At 36.5% G+C, this 21,754-nt stretch overlaps 1 protein-coding gene across 4 annotated transcripts in view; it reads left to right on the top strand.

Annotated features, from left to right (window-relative positions):
- Window positions 1–21,754, top strand: part of slc2a9l2 (solute carrier family 2 member 9, like 2) — a 216,479-nt gene that overhangs the window by 59,578 nt on the left and 135,147 nt on the right. For all 4 annotated transcript variants that reach the window (XM_057844888.1, XM_057844887.1, XM_057844886.1 and 1 more), the window contains one exon: window positions 19,759–19,891. In XM_057844888.1, coding sequence (XP_057700871.1) covers window positions 19,759–19,891 — 133 coding nt within the window. The remainder of the gene's footprint in view (window positions 1–19,758; window positions 19,892–21,754) is intronic.

Genomic DNA, 21,754 nt, shown 5'->3' with positions numbered 1-21,754 from the left:
GCAATTCATAAATATTGGCCTGTCCCATTTCCAATTTTGACCATGATGTTGACTTAAACAGCCAATGTATTCATCTGACCTATTTGGTACCCTTCAGGCGTGTTTGTTTTCCAGTAATTTGACAGCAGCGTACAAAATGCATAATGTGTGACATATTAAGATAATGCAATCATGGTATTTGATGAGCTCTGGTTGTGAGGACTACAACATTTTTGGTCTTAATGGAGGCTAGTAATACGAGTTGAAGATGCCACTTGTGAAAAATAATTAGCTTTGGCAAATTATAACCTTCATGGTGAGCCAATGACATACTACTCGGTGCATGCTCATGTTTATTCCAATATTGCAGCAGGGATAGGGCTTTAAGACAATCTGTCACTGAGCTCTGCTGCAATGAGCAGAAAAGCATGTGTAATTTCCACAAGTAGGTTGGTCATAAGCTCTTTCCTAGACAATGACTGCATCCTAATTTATAGTATACCGTATCTTTAAAATGCAATCAAAACTCTGTTTAATGGGTTTTTCAGTGCTCCTAGAAATACATTTTTAATCGTCTCTTAAACATAAATGTATACTAAGTAGTGTCACTATCATACTAAAAGTAACATCTGTGCTTAGAGACTTCAAATTTACAACTATTATTTTTTTCCTCGATATACCGTCAACACAGGTGGGAAGAGAAGCCAAAAATTTTACTCAAGTAAGAGTAGCGTTACTTCAAAATACTATTACTCAAGTAAAAGCAGTTGTCCAAAAAAAGTACTCAAGTACAAGTAAAAAAGTATTTGGTGAAAAGAATACTCAAGTAATGAGTTATTAACTGCTTATATTTTTTTGGGATTTTTTTTTTTTTTTTAATTTAAACAATGTTATTTTTTTCTGAGCACAAAGTAATCTATAGGGACTATTGTTATAATGATACTGTACCCATTACATAACCACATTAAGCCAAAGAATTACAAAAAAAAAAAAAAAAATCATTGAATTCCGACGAGAGAAAAAAAATTACATCAAGTAAGCATTAGTCATCCAAAGAGCATGACTGCCCTCTGGTGGAGAAAATAGTTCCGAGTTTGAATAGTGAAGTTCCTTCATAATTACTATTTTGAAATCAAAAGCATCATATCTACGGTTTTCCATGGTCAATTGGTGCCAAATAAAAACTGGGAAAGAGGTTGAAATCCGCGCTTTTGAGTCATGTTGAGAACAGCGCTCTATAACAAATACTTCTTTTTTTTAAATAGTGCTTTAAAGACCACATGATTGAATAGGCTGGCGTGATAGAACGGCAAGCTTGCGTCTGATTGGTATAATGGAGTCATTTGATTATTGTTGCGATGTCTCATTGGTGAAATTGGTAGAGCTACTGGTAATACACTCGGCACGTCTCTACTCTCACGTCTCGACGCTGGCAAAAAAAATAATGAATCAAATATTTAGAATAAAGAGGAAAAATCTAACGACTCGTGTAGCCAGAAGTAGCAGAGTAAGAGTAGTATTTTTCTTCTTCACAAATCTACTCAAGTAAAAAGTATGACTTAGTAAAACTACTCTTAAAAGTACACATTTCTCAAAAAGTTACTCAAGTAAATATAACGTAGTACATGTAACACATTACTACCCACCTCTGACTGTCAATGTGTATATTTAGGGCCCGAGCACCAACAGGTGCGAAGGCCCTGTTGTTTTGCAAAGGCAGCTTTGCATAAATTTCGATAATTATGCAACGTTGCGAAAAAATGTCACAAAGTGGCTCAGTGACGCCTCCCTGAATTTTAAAAAAAGGCCTCCCCATTTAGGTTTTTTCAACATAGAGCGATGAAATTTGGCGAGTCGATACGCTGTGCAGAACTGCTTCAAAAAGTCTCTTGCACCCATATTCCAAACCCATCAGGAAATCAGGTATTTTGGACTAAATGTGAAAAAAAACCCATGCCATTGTAGTCGAAAACCAACGTGCACATTTGAGACCATCGTGCCAAGGCAGTCATTTGGATCCTCCTCAAAATTGGTGAGACTCCTAACGAGACATGTGAGATGTTAAGTTATCAAAATGGTGAGTTTTCATTCACGGGCCTGACCTGGGTGGGGTGCAAAAGTACAAAAGCGTTTTTTGGGGTTTAGAGTTAGGGTTCAGGGTTAGGGCGTTCTCAAGGCAAATGAAAATGGCCAATTTGAAGTCCTGAACATGCTCGAAAACTAGCCAAAATTTGCACATACATACGGAGAGCGATGAAATTTGGGGAATCGATGGGTTGTGCGAGGGCCCGTTCAGTCCTGCTTGCAGGGCTAATTTATCTGTTGCTGAAATTTCCTGAGTGTCTGTTCGTGCAACACTGATTTAAGATGATTTTTTTATCTATATCACAACCTAACCATGTCAGTAAATGTTTGCTTAAAAAACAATTTTAGGATGTACGGTACATATTACACAGTGACTAAATTAAGAGAGTAATTCCTTAGCTTTTGTGGTTGACTTGATTGTTGATTGTGTAATTGATTGCTACCCAGTCACACACACAAACCATCACAGTTTGGGAACATTGTTATCAAAACATTGTATTGTCTGTGGGGTTTATACCGAACAAAGGTTTAACAATTGCTCCCTAATCCAGTAATTAGTATTTATTGAGGAGTGGCAATTGTTTAGTCTCTATGGAGTTGATTTTATGTCAGCGTTTTAGATCCTGTTGGTTATGAAAATTCCAACTAGTAGCTGAAGTGATGCTAATCTTGAGCACTGTCGAGGCGTCCTTGAGCAAGGAAACAAACCTCGCAATCCTGGTGTACATCTCTTCATGTGCGCTGACTGGTTTTCTGTTTTTGAATTTTTATGCATGCAATATACAAAGCAAATTTCAAACGTACTTTTCCTCAGAGATGGCACTTACACTGATCATTGGAATTTATAAAAAGGTTCATTCAAAATAAATTACATCTGGAGATGAGCTATATATCTTGTCAGTGCTCTGAAGTGGTTTCTTGGTTTTCTTTGTTGTTTCTTCAGTTGGTGTCTGAATTGAAATATATCAGTACATACTGTCAGTTGTGGCCCGTTTTCCTGTGTGTGTGGATATAATTGGAATGGTGGCTCCCAGCACATCACACTGACTCTTGTAATAATTTACTGCTCTGTTTGCACACACATTTTAGTGTCAGTGCAGCTGGCACATCTTCCATCAGCGTCAGTAAAAAAAGGGTTTTAGAGGAGGTGACATTCATGGTCGCCAGTCCCAGGCAAGGGGATGATGGGCTTTTCTGTTGATCCCCCACCCGCATACCTGTTGTCCTCTTCCGGGATATCTGATAGAATGGTTGTTAACCGACATAGTTTAATCACAGACAGAAAAGCAATCTTTATGTGCGCTATTGGGGGTTTAGGCTGCCAATTATCTTCATTTATAATTGGATTTGACGAGAAACTGAGGGTCATTTGTTGTTAAGTCTTGATAATTTTCTCAAATGCTTAACAAAAGATTTGCTGAGCACTGTTGTAACTAGAGATGTCCCGATCGATCGGGTCCGATCACGTCATTTTCAACGTATCAAAATCGGCAAAAAAATATCAGCCACGCCTTTTTTCACTATACTGTAAATATATATTTTTTTAAATTAAATCGTTTTCTAATTGTATTTAACGTTCAGACATAATATGTTACACTCATCCAGAGCCTTTAGTTTAGGCTTAAGGTAGGGTTATCAAATTTATCCCGATAACGGCGGTAATGAATTTTTTTTTATAAATGTATCAGGTTAAAATATTTAACTCAATTAATGCATGCGCTGCACGACCCACTCACGCATTGTCGTGGTCAATCTTTAATGGCACCGTTTTACCTTTATAGAGAGATAAAAGGCAGCGTAAAATGAGTAGAGTGAATTTTGGCAGCCTTTAGAGCCTTTTTTTAATTGGCTAAAGCCTCACAATCCCTCTCCCTATGATTAGAGATATAATGGGAAGCAACGTGGGGAAGCAAGGTAGCAATTGATCTTTTCTTAACACCTTATGTTATTTCCCAACGCAGAGAAGTTATATCAATTGGTAGCACTACGCACAGTCATGGTTCCACTTCCCATTATGCATTTGGACATGGCTACAGTATAATTTACTGAAAGCTCAACAAATACACTAGATGGCAATATTTAGTCACAATATACAAAGTCACAAGTCTTTCTATCCATGGATACTTCTCACAGAAAAAATGTTAATAATGTAAATGCCATCTTGAGGATTTATTGTCATAATAAACAAATTCAGTACTTATGAATTGAATCGGGAGCAAAAAAAAAAAAGCAAACGGATCGGGAAATATCGGGATCGGCAGATACTCAAACTAAAATGATCGGGATCGGATCGGGAGCAAAAAAACATGATCGGAACAACCCTAGTTGTAACTACTGTAATTTTTGGACGATAAACTACTTTTCCTCTCCATTTGAACTCTGCGACTTTAATAATGATGTGGTTTATTTATGGATTTTTTTGGTGGGACAAACAAACATCTTTTCTCATCAAAAATCATTAAAAAAAAATTACGTTTTCATTTCATTTCGCTCCGCAGCCTGGAGTAACGATGATGTTGCCACCGGGGAAGTGCAATTTTGACAGATATTCCAGAGCCGATTCTGAAGTGCATTCAGGGAAAAGTAAGCAAATCCAGGTGTCGTGAGGAGAGGAAATGATTCGAATAACACCAGAATGCACAACAAAACAGAAAGAAAATTACAGTTAATCTAATAAACCTTTTAGCCTTGTAATTTTTGGGATTATTTTGTTGATTTTGAGTTCCTACAAATCAGAAATTTCATGCAGTTTGCAGTTTACTCATTGTGAGGAAGTAAAATGCCATTTCGGTAGTTTCAGTACTTTAAAAGTAGAGCAAAGAAGCTGTTGTAAACTTTTAATTAAACTGCCAATTTTGTCAAAAGTTGCCCAAATTTCATTTAACCGCCAAATGCATCTCTATCCCGACTTGAGTCTTTAAAAGTAGCCCAACACTAAGTGCGAGTCTTCTATTATAACAACGCTCTTGTGTTACCGTGTGTATTCAAACGTGGTGGATATTCTCTAACGCATCCTCGGAGTAGGATCGCCAACGTCGTGGAATAAATGAGTTCTCAATAAAGACAAGATAGACCTGTTATTTTTTTCTCATCTCCTCCACCCTATACGAAGAAATATCATTTAAAGAACAGTCAATGAATAGAAGGGCAGCAAATCATGATATATGTGCTTAGCCTGTTGGAAATATTTTGACGTTCTCCATCGCCAGTGCACCTTTAGCTAGTGGTAGTTTTCCCAAAATTCCCTCTGTTGGAGCGGTTACAATAGATTACATCCTGACTCTTACTAATTAGCGTTAGAAGACCCTATGTTTGCATAGTCTTGTCTACCAAATTCTAAAACATGCAGTGTGGTCTACATGGGCAAAAAAATGCTGTACATTTAGATCGTGTTTCACACCAAAGCACACGTGTGCAGTCTACGAAAATGTTAATGGGACAATACAATGGAGTAGAAAGAATCCTCATATGAAAGTAATTAGTTACAGTTACAAATTACTTCTCCCAAAAAGTAATTGAGTTAGTAACTGAGTTACCTCATTGTAAGAGTAAGTAGTTACTCAGCAAAGTAACTTACTTTTCATGTTCTAAACGTTATTATATTATACATTTTACATCATTTTTCACATCAAAGATGTTTATATTAACTCATAGAAGAATAAATAAACACTATCATAGACTTCATAATGATATTGACAGGACACTGGGCGTGGGGCTGATTAATAGGGGGCCTGCATTGTTGGCATTGCCCTCAAAGCTGACCGAGTGGAATTAAAGACAAAGAGCTTTTTCTTTGAAAATTCTTGTGAATAAATGCTTAAATCCCTGAATCCTTTATAGACCCTACCCACGTGACGTCACAACTCCGCTCTCCTGACTGGTGCCGCCCACTTGTCCGTCAACACATCGTGTTGACCTGTTACGGCTACGTACATTCCTCCTATTTACGGCGTGTTTTTCTGCTCGTTAACATTAATAATCAAAATGGTGAAGGCGTGTGTGGCGGTCGGTTGCAATAACAGAGAAGATAGACGGAGAGACTTGAAGTTCTACCGGATTCCGAGAGACACGGAGAGGAGAGAGCGAGATGGGCTGCTGCAATTCGACGAGAAAACTGGGCTCCAAACGATTACCACAGATTATGTAGTAGTCATTTTATATCTGGTAAGATGCATTTAATATATATTTAGAGGGTTTTGGGCTGACAACCACAATTAAGATCATTGCTAGGCTAATTGCCGACAACATACACGTATGTATGTAGTGAGAGTGCTATCGCTAATCCATATAAACATTAAAAGCCCTAGCTCCATTGACAAATGACATGAAATACATTAGACTTGACAGTGGATGTTAGCAAGAACAAAAGATTTTGAATTGAAAATTTCGTAACTCACCTTCCGAGCACAAGATTCCTGCCGAATTTTCGTGTACGAGGACCTGTTTCACCCAACCAGCAGCGTAGCATTTATAAGCCTCCAAGCTCTTAAAGTTTTTCAAACTTTCGTGAGAATAGGCTGATTTTGTGTGGACAAGATAGTTGTAAATATCAGGGTAGCTCGCAGATGTCAGGCAAAGACGGCGAAGACAGCGGGTCGAAAAACATCGATTTAGGCATCAAATATGGATCTGGCGACTGTATAGAACGAAGCTTTTCCACATAACGCCTTTTATGCAACACATCCAGTGAGTTTACGGCATCAGAAAGCACCGGGTCTTCCATGAAATGCATTTTAAATTCCTCGATCAATTGAAACCAATGCTAATACAGAGATAAAATGACGGACAAGTGGGCGGAACCATACAGCGAGCACGTGGTTTTGTGACGTAGGTGGGTAGGGTATATAGGTATGGGCGCAAAACAGTCTCGATTTTTGGTTAAAAGCAAATAAGAAAAAACCTTGCAGTTAGCATATATTTTACGTAAACATGTTGAAGTACGATGCTAGTCTGTTAGTCAATGTGGCGGCCGCCATATGTAAACACAGCTTTTCTAGTAAAAATTCTTGTGAATAAAGGCTTCAATGCCTAAATTCTTTATAGACATGGTTGAAAAACAGTCTCGATTCTTGGTTAAAAGCAAAAAAAAAAAAAAAAAAAAAAAAAATCGCGTCGTGAGCATTTATTTTACGCAAATACTGTATGTCGAAGCACAATGTTATTCTGTCCGTCAATGTGGGGGGCGCCATATGTAAACACAGCTTTTCCGGTAGAAATTCATGTGAATAAATGCTTAAATCCCTGAATTCTGTATAGATATGGAAGTAAAACAGTCTCGATTCTTGGTTAAAAGCAAAAAAAAAAAAAAAAAACTGCCTCAGCATTTATTTTACGCAAATATGTCAAAGCACGATGTTAGTCTGTCCGTCAATGTGGCAGCCGCCATATGTAAACACAGCTTTTCTGGTAAAAATTCATGTGAATAAATGCTTAAATCCCTGAATTCTGTATAGATGTGGAAGTAAAACAGTCTCGATTCTTGGTTAAAAGAAAAAAAAAAAAAAAAAAAAGAGGCAGTTAGCATTTATTTTACGTAAATATGTCGAAGAATGATGCTAGCCTGTTAGACAATGTGGCGGCAGCCTTACAACAAAGAGTTTTATACTTTGAAAATTCTTGTGAAAAAACGAGAAATATAATAATTACCTTGAATGCTCAAACAAATCACTCCTGAGACAATCCTTCGTATTTGTATGCGGTACAGCTTTCATACTTTTTCAACATAAATCCGGCGTTGGATCCCTGCATTTGTCGCTGCGACCGATTGCGAATAACTGAAGTGGATTGTGGGATGACCCCGTACTTGAAGGTGTGGCGCAGTGAAGATCGAATCTGACCCGTCAATATCATTATGAAATATATGGCACTATATAAAGTATTTTAGAACATTTAGTATTTTTGGGGAAAATTTTTTTTATTCTGTTAAGAAAACACAAATGTAAACTGACCATTAACCAGTGCAAATCTCTGAAACTATGATAGGCCTACTGCACAATAAGCAGAACACTATACTTCAAGGGCGTAGGTTTGGTCTCAACATTGGTATGGACGATATTACCGTAATGCACATAATGCAAACAATGATCCAAATAAGGGACGACTAGCTTGACTTCATTGTTCCTTGTGGAGGCTGGCCTTTCCGCAGTAATTTTGACGGTTAGCAAGTTTAATGTTATGCCAACTGTTGCAGGTCGGACTTTCAGAAGCAAAATTAGTGGTGTTTCCCCTACCTCCAAAACATTGACGTCTTTTTACATGACTTACAGTGACTGCTGCTGGCTGAAAAAAACTAATATCCCTCCTCTCTGAAGGGGGCGGCATGTTGTTGACATTATTCTGTCGGGGTTGTGTGAGTGGCGGGACGGGGGGGCTTCAAGTCATCAGCCAACCAAACGTTCATTTGAGGGGGGAAAAAATGGACCGGCACATTCAGCAAGTGAAAAGGTATAAATTTAAGTCTGAACATAATGAAAATAATTCACTTAATATTGGTAGGGTCTATTCTATCCTTACAATATATGGTAAGACAATCTAAATTACCTGTATATTAGAACTCTTTATATACAGTAATTAAATAAGGTTGCTTAAAAGTTGGCGTGGACAATTTGAGCATCCTGAAAAGTTGCTAGTGTTATGTCCCTAACGTCCCTATGCAAACCTATGCCCTTGCTTTCCGAAATATTCTGTAAAGTAATAATATTAATAGGGTTGTTCCGATCATGTTTTTTTGCTCCCGATCCGATCCCGATCGTTTTAGTTTGAGTATCTGCCGATCCCGATATTTCCCGATCCGATTCCTTTTTTTTTTGCTCCCGATTCAATTCCAGTCATTCCCAATACTTTTTCCCGATACTATACATTTTGGCAATGCATTAAGAAAAAAATGAATAAAACTCATACAAATATATACTGTACATTCAACATACAGTACACAAGTACTGTATTTGTTCATTATGACAATAAATCCTCAAGATGGGATTTACATTATTAACATTCTTTCTGTGAGAGGGATCCACGGATAGAAAGACTTGTGACTTTGTATATTGTGACTAAATATTGCCATCTAGTGTATATGTTGAGCTTTCAGTAAATGATACTGCAGCCATTGAACCCAAATGCATGATGGGAAGTGGAACCATCACTGTGCGTAGTGCTACCAATTCATATATCTTCTCTGCATTGGGAAATGACATAAGGAGTTAAGAAAAAGATCAAATGCTACCTTGCTTCCCTACATTGCTTCCCATGATATTTCTAATCGTATGGAGAGGAATTATAAGGCTTTAGCCAATTAAAAAAAGGCTCCAAAAGGTTACCAAAATGCACTCTACTCATTTTACGCTGTCTTTTATCTCTCTATATAGGTAAAACGGCGCCATTACAGATTGAACGCGACAATGCGTGAGTGGGTCGTGCAGCGCATGCATTAATTGAGTTACATATTTTAACGTGATACATTTTTTAAAAAATTAATTACTGCCATTATCGGGATAAATTTGATTACCCTACCTTAAGCCTAAACTAAAGACTCTGGATGAGTGCAACATATTATGTCTGTAACGTTAAATACAATTAGAAAACGATTTAATTAAAAGATAAATATATATTAAAAAAAAGGCTTGGCCGATATTTTTTTTGCCGATTCTGATACTTTGAAAATGACGTGATCGGACCCCGATCGATTGATCGGGATGCCGATCGATCGGGACATCTCTAAATATTAAATATAATTCAAGTTTGACAACACTATCTTTGAAACCGAATAAAATGTTTCTATGGGTGCAAAGTTTTGACCCACTTTTTTTTTTAAGTCAAGAACAGCACATTAAAAACTTAAAATATAATTCGAAAACACATTATATTTTTACACTGTATGAAATTGGTTTGATGTACTGCCAAATGCATATCGGTACCCATTGCATCAAATTTCTTTATAGAGTAATCTGGTGGATGACTATCCATCTCACTTAAAAAAAAAAAAAAAAAAAAAAAAAAAAACGAGCCTAACCTGAATGGAGGAAGAAGGAAATATGAAACTGCAGCAAAAGTCAATGCGTTTGCTTATTGTTTGGAGATGTTGCCTTTTGGTATGGAGCTGATTCATGGCAAAGTCATCGGGACGATAAAGGCTGATGAAAGCCTCTTCCTTAATAGATATGGCAGGAATATCGATAGATTCAATAGATTTACCAAACAGAGGGGAATATGAAGTGACAGCAGAACTAAGAAAGAGTGACAATTGGTATTCTAACTAGCTCATATAAGCAGGTCGGTGGGGATTGGGTAAACTGTAACAGTGTGTGTGTGTGTATGTGTGTGTGTGTGTAAATGGGAGGTTGGACAAAACAACAATAAAAACACACAAAAAAAGCATCACATCATATTTTCATAATTACTCCAATCCAGTTTACATTTCGATCCATTATGCATTAGATTGCAAATTGCAATACTGTAAGTGAATGACAACCAATTATATCGCACAGTTTGTTGTTAAATGAAAGATTTTAAAATAACATTAATATAAATAGGAATTAGGAAAAGCGGCATGGAAAATGAATGAATGAATGAATTTAATGTGCTTCTTTTCTGGCTGGAGGATTTGTTTTAAAGACTGAAGACTGAATTGGCTCAGGTAGTATAAATGCAGAATTCAATGTGGTCCTCTTGACATTTACATTAGAGGCTACTCGACACCCACTGTCGTCTGCATTTATCTGTGGAAGCTGCCATTAAATGTTTTTCCACTTTCGCTTTATTACTTTATTTCTTTACTTTATAACTGAGGCCAAAAGACAAAATGACAGCATAACTCTCGAGTCTCTGTGCTCTATCACTAGATGATTCAAATGGAGGCTGGGGTACAATCATTGAGAATTTCCTGTTCTTGCGTTTACTTTAGAAGCTGCTGTTAAATTTCCTTCCACTTACTGTATGCTTTGTTACTGTCAACTGAAGCCAAAAGAGAGAGAGTTTAAAAAAAAAAACCAAAACCTTCAATCACGCCTTGACGCTATTAATTTAACCCTGCCTGTCTTAGCTATTGTTTTTCCTCTGTTCAATCAAGACTTGACGTCATTTACCCTTCCAGTCTTAGCGATTTAGCGCAAGATAATAATGTATGTATATTGTTTGCACATCTCCCTTTACTTCGAAACAAAATCCTATTTTGACTTTAATTTCTAAAGAGCTATGCCAATTTGTATTTGAATCATAAAACTACAGTATATAATAGTACTAAGCACAGCTGACATATTAAAATCACCAGGTAATTTAAAAACAAATCTATCCGACCAAACAGATGATTATTTGGGTTCATATCCATAAATGTTTTTCCCAAAAAGAACAAACCAAAAACCCGCATATTTTTGTTCAGGGAGAAAATTTGATGTTTGATGGCAATCTATTACATAAAAACACATGGCAATTGATTAGCAGTCACATCCCCTGCAAAAATGAGGTAAAAGTTAAAAAACAGTAAACGTCAAAGAGAGCTGGACAAATAATATTTTGTCATCTGTTGCCATCCTAATTTGTAAGCACTAGTCAGACTTGGTTCACTGGAAATTCAGTAAACCATCATACCATTATTTTTCACATTAGGCCAAACCAGTATTATCATGCTGTAAAATTTACTTGCCACTTATAGATCATTGAAACAAAGAAATATATTGACTTTCAACTCGATATAAGTGTTTGACAACTGTCATTAACAAAAATGACCTTAAAAACATGGTTGTTTGCCTATTTATTTTCAGGGATTATGCAAGTAAACAGTGGTGCAACTACATGTTGAGCAGTGCACTCGCTGCATATGGGCGTGAGCTGACAGGGGGCGCCGTCACAAGGAATCCCTAGTGAAAATTACTCCCACTGCTGTTTTTTTTCTTTTAAATTACATCTTTAAATTGTTAATTAGGAAAGTAAATGGATTGTTGCTAACAAATTTGATTAGCGATTTTTGCCGGCAGCTATGGGCAGTCAAGGTTGGGTCTTTGTTTGTCTGTAATGTGAGGCTGTGCACGCACCAGTGATTAGAACAAGAGAGAGAGAGAGAGTTCACTGCTATATGCAGACATAGTTGCTGAATCAATAATATATATGCGAGAATTAGATTTTCTTGAGTCGTGGGTCTTGTTAGATCCAGTGTGTCCCCATCAGAGGTGAGTAAATGAAGCCAATTGTATTGTTTGCATTCTTTGTTGATAAGGCGTTACTAAATAGCACGGAGCGCTAAGCTTGTCAGAGATTATGCTAATCAGTGTCTTAAGTGTCCATTTGTATTCTGTTTTGGAGAAGCATATTAGCACTTGAGTTATTGTTAGATCGTAAAGTTGGCGCATTTAAAAAAAAAAAAAATAAACCACACACATAAACCCATTCATATAACAGCTCAAAGTCCCTCCAAGTCCAATTCAAACTGTAAATTGTCAGAGTGTGCTTTGAAATTGGATTTGGATTGTATTTCTGAACAACTGTTCCTCCAGTCAGCCTCCTCCGTATTCGATTTTGTTGTTTAGTTCGTTTGAAGTAAAAAAGTGATTCTGTGACACAATTTATATCAAAGCTTTGCCCACAAGAAAAAAAAATTCAATCAGCCGCTCTTTATTTTATTTGAATGAACAGGACTTTTGTTTGTTTTTGTAATGAAAAATTCTTTTTATGTTTTGTACTCAGAACCTTTAATAAAACCTAAACAAGTTGTATGTGCTTGAAACAGTGCAGATGTAGACTACAGTCAAGAGTTGTAGTAAAATATTATATATTTTTGAAGGAACTAGTCATCCATTTTGACTTCATTGTTACTTACAACATGCCTAAGATGACTTCAAGTGAATTTGTTAAAGTAATTGAAAAAAGTGACATTTATCTGATTAATATCTCAATTAATCAATTATAAATACATTTGTTAGTTGCGGCCATATCACTAACATACTAAAAAAAGCAGCAAATATGCTACAAAAAAATGTGTGTGTGTATGTCTGCTGCGTTAGGGCATGTTGAGACGTGGGGGTAGAGTGGGCGCCATTTTTCATTTGTATACAAGAATGGGTACTTGCGACCCTGCAGGTGAACATAGATGATCTAATTATAATGAAAAGTCCCAAGCGATTTTCATTTGACAGTTAGAAAGCTATATCCATCCATCAATCGAAAAGTATCACGGGACTATTCAATTTATGATGAATAATCACGGCCTAGATTAAAACCACCAATAAATCACCTTTGGACCAGTATCCTCAGAGATATTTTTAGGGGTGCTTTGCTTCCCCAAAACTTGCTGTAATTAACGACCGATCAAAATAGACAGGAGCCCAAGAATAATTTATACTTTATATGAAAAGGAGACACGGACAGTAAATGATGTCAGACCGCATATCAATCACATTATATAAGCAATGACCATGCATCTCTAGTCAAAGTAGAGAAAAATCTCAATTATTCCTATTGTTTTTATGCAACACTTTTGCTGCAACAATTGCTGAAAGACAAGGGGATATCCAATTATGGAAATGTACAATAATCTGAATCTTATAAACCAAGGCGCGTATTTAACATTAGAAAAAGGAAGACCATTACATTGTTTTCCCTGACAGTATAAATCAATGGAATAAAGAGGTGAACAAAGATATTATTTGAAATAATTCAAAATATATTTCAGACCAATGAAGTGAATGACCATTAGACAGTGGTGGGAATCACTGAACTCGATTATCCAAGAAGTTACCAGGATCCTTTACTGTGGTTCCCTAACTGCCTAACTGAACTATTATCTTGCTCTTAAAAAATTAAGAGAATTTAATTGTTCTTGTACAGTGTTGTTTTTGGCAGCCCTTTTAATTTTCGTCTTAGTCTTAATCTTTTGGACGATAGTACTTATTCGTCTTAGTCATACTTTAGTCATCTCAAAATGTGTTTGTCTTTGGCTAGTTTTTGTTGACGCAAACTCAAGACTAATTTTGTCAAGTTTTAGTCGAAGTTTACTAAAATTGTTTTCGTATGTTTGTTTGCATATGTAAAAAAAAAAAAAAAAGTTTTTCAAGAGTTTAAGAATATTAGCCTAATGCTAACGCAAACACGAATGCTATGCTAACTCTACGAGTTACATTTAGTGTGTGATGATCACTTGGCACACACCTTTAATGGCTAAAGCGCAACATTGCATAGTCTCTCTTGCCAAAATAAGAAAACAAATCCTACCGTGTGTGCCCCAATCCAAGCAATGAGGAAACTGGAGAGGACACCGGCACTTCACATGAGTGACACAACCAGACACTGCTACGATGCAGGCGAAATACACATAAAATGTCACGCATTGTGAACATGTGACGGAAACTATGGCGCATTTCCGTCTCGTTCTCCTTTTGACAGAGGAAAACTTATTAGTTTAGTTATGTTTTAGTCCCCCAAAACACATTTTTAGTTCGTTACCGTCTCGTCATCATCATGAAAAAAGTGTTAATTGACAAAAGGTTTTTGTTATATTCATCGTTGACGAAAACAACACTGGTCTTGTATTTCATGTTATCAAGTAATCAAAAGTTTTCAAATACAAATCGAGTTGAGATTGGTCGTTATAAAAATATTCAATGATGCAATACTTCCGAAAGCTATAGGCCTAGTAGGCAAGGCAAGGCAAGGCAAATTTATTTATACAGCACAATTCAACACAAGGCAATTCAAAGTGCTTTACATCACATGAAGATTATAAAAATCACATTAAAATCAATAGAACGTTAAAAAAAAAAGACAATCGAAATAGGAAATAAAAATATACATAAAAATCGCATTTAATCACGAATAGAATAAAAAAATAAAGAATAAAACAAATACTACTACTACTACTACTACTGCTAATAATTGAAATCAGCAATGGAGATAAGAATAGAGAGCAAATAGAATGAAATATACAGTATAGACAGTTATGGATATGCAATGCCAAACAAAAGCGTTTTTAGCCCTGATTTAAAAGAGCTAACAGTTTGAGCATACTTCAGACCTTCAGGTTACTTGTTCCAGAGGTGAGGAGCATAATAACTAAATGCTGCCTCACCCTGCTTGGTTCTTGTTATTGGAACATACAGGAGACCGGTTCCAGGCGACCTTAGTGGTCTCAATGTTTCATAGGAATCTAACAAATCAAGCATGTATTTTGGTCCAAGGCCATTAAGTGTTTTGTAGACGAGCAGTAGTATTTTATAGTCTATCCTTTTACGCACTGGAAACCAGTGTAACGATTTCAAAACCGTTGTAATGTGGTCCAGTTTCCTTGTATTTGATTTGATTTTTTGATTTACTTGATTTTTTATCAAGACGTGTAAATATACCGTTGCAATAGTCCAATCTGCTGAAAATGAATGCATGCATAAGTTTTTCCATGTCTTGTTTGTGTAGTAATCGGACAGTACTTGCTCTGAGACTGTCATTAGTTTCATTATGGCAAAGGCAAGGCAAGGCAAGGCAAATTTATTTATATAGCACAATTCAACACGAGGCAATTCAAAGTGCTTTACATCACATGAAGATCATAAAAATCACATTTAAATCAATACAACGATAAAACCAAGACAAAAGATCGCACTTAATCACAGAATAAAAATAAATAAATCCAAATAAAACAAAAATAAAAAATAAAACAAAAACTACTACTCCTAATAATAATTGAAATCACCAATGGAAATAAGCACAAGAGGAACAGAAAGCAGGTAGATTGAAATATATAGACAGTTATGGATATGCAGTGCTAAACAAAAGCGTTTTTAGCCCTGATTTAAAACAGCTAACAGTTTGAGCATACTTCAGAGGTTCGGGTAACTTGTTCCAGAGGTGAGGAGCATAGTAACTAAATGCTGCCTCACCCTGCTTGGTTCTTGTTCTTGGAACATGCAGAAGACCGGTTCCAGACGACCTTAGGGGTCTAGATGTCTCATAGGAATCTAACAAGTCAAGCATGTATTTTGGTCCAAGGCCATTAAGTGTTTTGTAGACGAGCAGTAATATTTTATAGTCTATCCTTTGACTCACTGGAAGCCAGTGTAGTGATTTCAAAACCGGTGTAATGTGGTCCAGCTTCCTTGTATTTGTGAGGACTCTGGCTGCAGCATTCTGTACTAGCTGCAGCTTCCTGACTGATTTTTTATCAAGACCTGTAAATATACCGTTGCAATAGTCCAATCTGCTGAAAATGAATGCATGCATAAGTTTTTCCATGTCTTGTTGTGTCAGACGCCCCTTAATTCTGGTTATATTTTTTAGGTGGTAATAAGCGGATTTAGTGACGGACTTTAGATGGCTATCAAATTTTAGGTCTGAGTCAATAATTACGCCGAGGTTTCTGACTTGATTTGTATTCTAAGTGACATTGTGCTAAGTTGGCTGCTTATCTTTGACCTTTCCTTTTTTGGCCCAAAAATGATCACCTCTGTCTTCTCCACATTCAACTGGAGAAAATTCTGGCACATCCATTCATTGATTTGATGAATGCATTTACTCAGGGAGACTAAGGGACTATAATCATGTGGGGACACAGAAATGTACAGTTGTGTGTCATCTGCATAGGCGTGATAGGAGATGTCATACTGTTCCATTATCTGAGCTAACGGAAGCATATAGATGTTAAATAAGAGTGGTCCAAGAATTGACCCTTGAGGGACTCCACACGTGAATTTGGTTCGTTCTGACTGATAGTTTCCGATTGACACAAAGAAATCCCTATCATGTAAATAGGATGTGAACTACTGAAGAATAGTGTCAGTAAGGCCTACACACTGTTCCAATCTGCTGTAGTATGTTGTGATCAACCGTATCAAATGCGGCGCTGAGATCCAATAGTAGCAGAACAGATGATTTGCCTGCATCGGTATTCCAACGAATATCAATTAGGACTTTGATAAGCACGGTCTCGGTGCTGTGTTGTGGCCGAAATCCAGACTGAAATGAGTTAAAAAGATTGTTTTGCATCATAAAAGTCTGGATCTGTTCGAACACAACCCTTTCGATAATTTTCCCCAGGAATGTCAGATTTGATATTGGCCTGTAACTACTAATGGTTGAGGCATCCAGATTAGGTTTTTTTAGGTTTTTTTTTTTAATGGGAAAACATGAACATTTTTCATCTTTGTATAACATGGAGAAGGGACTGAGAGAGGGAAAGAGAGATACAGTAGGTATCTGATAATCTCCTATTTACGTGCGCTATTATTGGTGAGGGACAAGTATCAAGATCAATAGAGGGGAGCATGAGGTGAACACTGGGGCTACATTCTGATGCTTAATAAATGCACACCCAGCACTCAGCATCAGAAACCGGATTTTCTGAAGGTATTCTGATTCGCTGCCACAATCCAAAACCATGCTACTTGGGTTAATTGAAGACCTTGGGTTTGACATTGACATAGGACTGCTTAATAGTTTGTGTTTGCCTGTATGTGCCCTGGATGCACCCTGTGTCAGGGGAACAGGTTACACAAGATATTGAAAATATATTATCCTGAGCGACTCAAAGGTTCTTTTTTTTGCTGATGGTCCTTTGAAAAAAGGATATTTCATAGTCACTCTCATGTACTGTATCTACTAGGCTGTGAATGACGGATATGTAGCCTCCAACTACATTTCAAAGTATGTGGAGTATGTTGCACAAGTGACGATGTAAATGGCCTTCATTTTTCTCATGAATCCACATTTGTGTGTCCATTCATCTTTGCAGCTATCGGCACCACAGAAAACCACCTGAAAGTACTCTATTTAATTCCGACAGTCTGAATTCATTAAATTGGCCTTTTTAAGAATAGAGTTTGTTTCATTTTTAGCCTTTTAGACCAAGCCCCGACCCCTACATTACGGGTATGTGACTTTCTAATAACTTGACCAGGGCCCAATGATGAAATGAGATTTTGTCCACTATTTGTGTAGTAATTGGAGCCTAAGTATTTGAAATACTTGTGGGATAGCTTCATTTTCCTTAATAAGCCGCGCTGCATCAATTTCACCCTGGGTTTCACTCTCACACGCAGTGGTTGTACCCTGAGAAAATGACAGAGGAGAAGATTAAAATACAGCATATTGTTCAAAATCTAAACATGAATCTAGCTTTCTCATCAACATCCATTTGTCCATATACAGTATGTATATATATATATATATATATATATATATATATATATATATATATATATATATATATTTTATCCATCCATCCATCCATCCATCCATCCATCCATCCATCCATCCATCCATCCATCCATCCATCCATCCATCCATCCATCCATCCATCCATCCATTTTCTTGTACTTGTCTGGTCAGGGTAGCAGCATCTTCAGCAATGAAGCTCAGGCTTCCCTCTCCCCATCCACTTCATCCTGTTCTTCTGAAAGCAGACTTATAGTAACTAGAGTATATTGTTCATATTGTGAATAAACAATAATGTAGGATAATTTTAGTCATAATCAGAGTTGGATAGTAACGCGTTACATGTACTCCGTTATATTTACTTGAGTAACTTTTAAATAAAATGTACTTCTAAGAGTAGTTTTACTTAACCATACTTTTTACTTGAGTAGATTTGTGTAGAAAAAAAGCTACTTTTACTCCGCTACTTTGGGCTACACAAGAGTCATTCCATTTTTCCTCTTTACTCTACATATTAGATTTAGTATTTTTTTTTTGCGATGCCAAGAGAAGTTCTATTAGCAACAATAATCACATGACTCCATTTCATTAATCTGACGCAAGCTTGCTGTTGTATGATCACGCCAGACTGTTCAATCACGTGGCGTCAATAAAGTAGCATAAAAAATGAACTATTTGACATAGAGCGCTGCCCTCAACATGACCCGAAAGCGCAGAATTAAACCTCTCTCCCAGTTTTTATTTGGCACCGATTGACCACGGAAAAGTTTCTTTTTTTTTCATAATAGTAACTATGAAGGAACTAATTCACTATTCAAACTACTAACTATTTTCTCCACAATAGGGCACTCGTGCGCTCAGTTCTTTACTTTTTTTTTCTCTCAGCGGAATTTAATGTTTTTTTTTGGAGAGAAAATAAATACCATTTTAAAAGAAAATATATATAAAAAAAGAAAAACAGGGTGATTAAAAAAGAATGTGCCAAAACCATTGCGGTACATTTAAAAAATTAAAACAAATTAATAATTAGCTGGATGTTTTTATTTCATGCTTTTCAAGTGCTCATTGTGACCACCACCAGCGGCACGGGCAACATCAAGCCGATATTCTAATTTGTTAAAATTACTTACTTGTTAAAAAGACTTTTAATTCTTATATATATTCTTATCAAATTATTAATTAATGAATTTTAATTATTTAATAAATAATTAATTAATTAATAATTCAGTCTATTTTACTGATTTTAAAATGAATAAATGTGTGATGATTTTGGCCACATTCTTTTTTAATCACCCTGTATATACATATCATAAGCACTTACTCACATTGTTACACATTACCTTAGTATTCGTTTCACCACATACTTTTTTACTTGTACTTGACTACATTTTTTTGTATGACTACTTTTACTTTTACTTGAGTAATATTATTTTGACGTAACACTACTCTTACTTGAGTCAAATTTTTGGCTAGTCTACCCACCTCTGGTCATAATAACGTTTTTTGTCAATTGATGGGAAGTGTATTTCCAGCACATATAAAGCATTGTTTGCTGATTTTTTACTATAGGAATCCAGATGGAACTACTTATTTACCTTCCTGGCATTGCCTGCAGTACTGCAGCTCTGCATTCTGCCTTTCGTCCCAGAGAGCCCTCGATACCTTCTGATTGAGAGGAGGGATGAGGCAGCAGCAGAGAGAGGTAACTAACACACATTACAACACAGCACAAGCACTTTGCTTTCATCAATTTTGAGAACCTAGACTATGTTATTTGCATTTCAATTTAGTTTAAAAAAAAAAAAAAAAAGTCATATTGCTGGGTTTTATCAGCCTCTTTCATGTCTCTGCGCTTCCCTCAGTGTACTTGCCTGTCAAGTACCCCTAGTACTCAGGAAAAAGATAATATTGCAGTTCTGTGTTGCAAAGGCATGGAACTGAAGAGGGACTCACATAAGGACTGCTGTTGAGCCCTTTACATTAGGATTAGTTTGTGATTATATAAATCTAGTAATACAATCAAAAGAAATGTTGGACAAAGCATAGATAGACAGCAGTACTTGAACCAGTGACGCAAACTATTCTACAATTTGCCTCGCAATTATAATTTCACAGTGTATACTACTGATTAGGTGATCAGAGATTCTGGAATTTTTTAGGAATTTGCTTAAATACACACTCAGGATTTGGCAGATTTGTACTTTTATCAAAAATCAAAGTGGTGTGCATGTATTTTTTTTCTAGACTGAGGAGACGGTGTATTTAGTTTAACAAAAACCTTGCTATGTGTGGGCAAGGCCTTATTCAAGGTGACTCAGCTAGGTTGAGGTGGTGCACCCGCGCCGTCTTTTCACCAGCTACCTAGGAATGGCCATCCTGAATGCAGAACGCTTATTTTTAAATGTTGTAGCAAAAGGAAACACCATTAGATAATTGGAAATATTAAAATCATATTTACTTTACTATATGTTCTGAGGGTGATGAGATAATACACACTGATACCCCATCTAATGCAGGGATGTCGAAGTCAAATTCACCGTGTACCAAAATTAAAAGCAGGGACAAAGTCGGCGCTCAAACTTAATGTGAATATATGTATTCTCGTGACATACTGAATGTAATTTTAAGTACTTTGACAAGAAAACAAACTCACATCTTGCTAGAACAACTGACTGGAAGATGCAAACCTTAACATTACAAACACTAGAGCAGTGATTCTTAACCTTGCTAAAGGTATTGAACGCCATGAGGTTCGCCTGTATAGTCACCGAACCCTTCGGAATTTAATAATAAAGCTTTTTTTTGTTTTTTTGTTTTTGTTTTTTGCAAATTTTAAACTGATATAGCTTAGCTAGCAAGCTATTATCTAACTAAATTCCCGTTTGAATATTTTTTAAATTACGACAAATAATTCTGCCTTTTGTTGTTGATTTTTCAGTGTGTAATGAACTGAGTTTCAATAAAATTGAAACTCAGTTCATTACACACTGTTTCTTTTTTGTTTTCATGTATTCATTCTCTTTTTATTGTCAAATCTTTACATCACATACTATTTTCATGGTGTAAAATTACACCATTAAAAAAAAAAATTATCTGAGCAGTTTATGCTGCTTGTAGGTCTGTTATACGTTTACCATACCAAGTGTCAACCTTCCACTGAGCAAACCAGTTTCTCCTTCCATTAGCTAGAGGGCTAGCAGTCGAAAGAAATTGAATAAAGCCTTTAAATTTGGGGCAAACCAGTCCAAAACCTAGTATAAAATGACACTTTGCCTATAGTCAGAGTATGAAAATGGGGTTTTGTGTATTCTTAAGGCCAAGTTATACTTCTACGTCAGACCTACGCCGTCAAGGAAGAATCGAGTTACGACCCTACGCCGTAGCCTGACGCGCACCTCTCGATTTTTGTAACCTTCGCGTCGCGTAGACGCGTAGACGTAGCGAAAACGGACTGTGATTGGTCCGCTCAGACTGTTGTTTCCGGCCGAAAACACCGCCATTGTAGAATAGAATCAAACATTATTTTCTACATGCAAAAATGCACCAAGCCGACGGGAGTATCATC

The sequence above is a fragment of the Corythoichthys intestinalis genome, chromosome 9, assembly GCF_030265065.1.
Source record: "Corythoichthys intestinalis isolate RoL2023-P3 chromosome 9, ASM3026506v1, whole genome shotgun sequence".
Taxonomy (NCBI): Eukaryota; Metazoa; Chordata; class Actinopteri; order Syngnathiformes; family Syngnathidae; genus Corythoichthys; species Corythoichthys intestinalis.
This window is presented reverse-complemented; position numbering and strand designations above follow the sequence as displayed.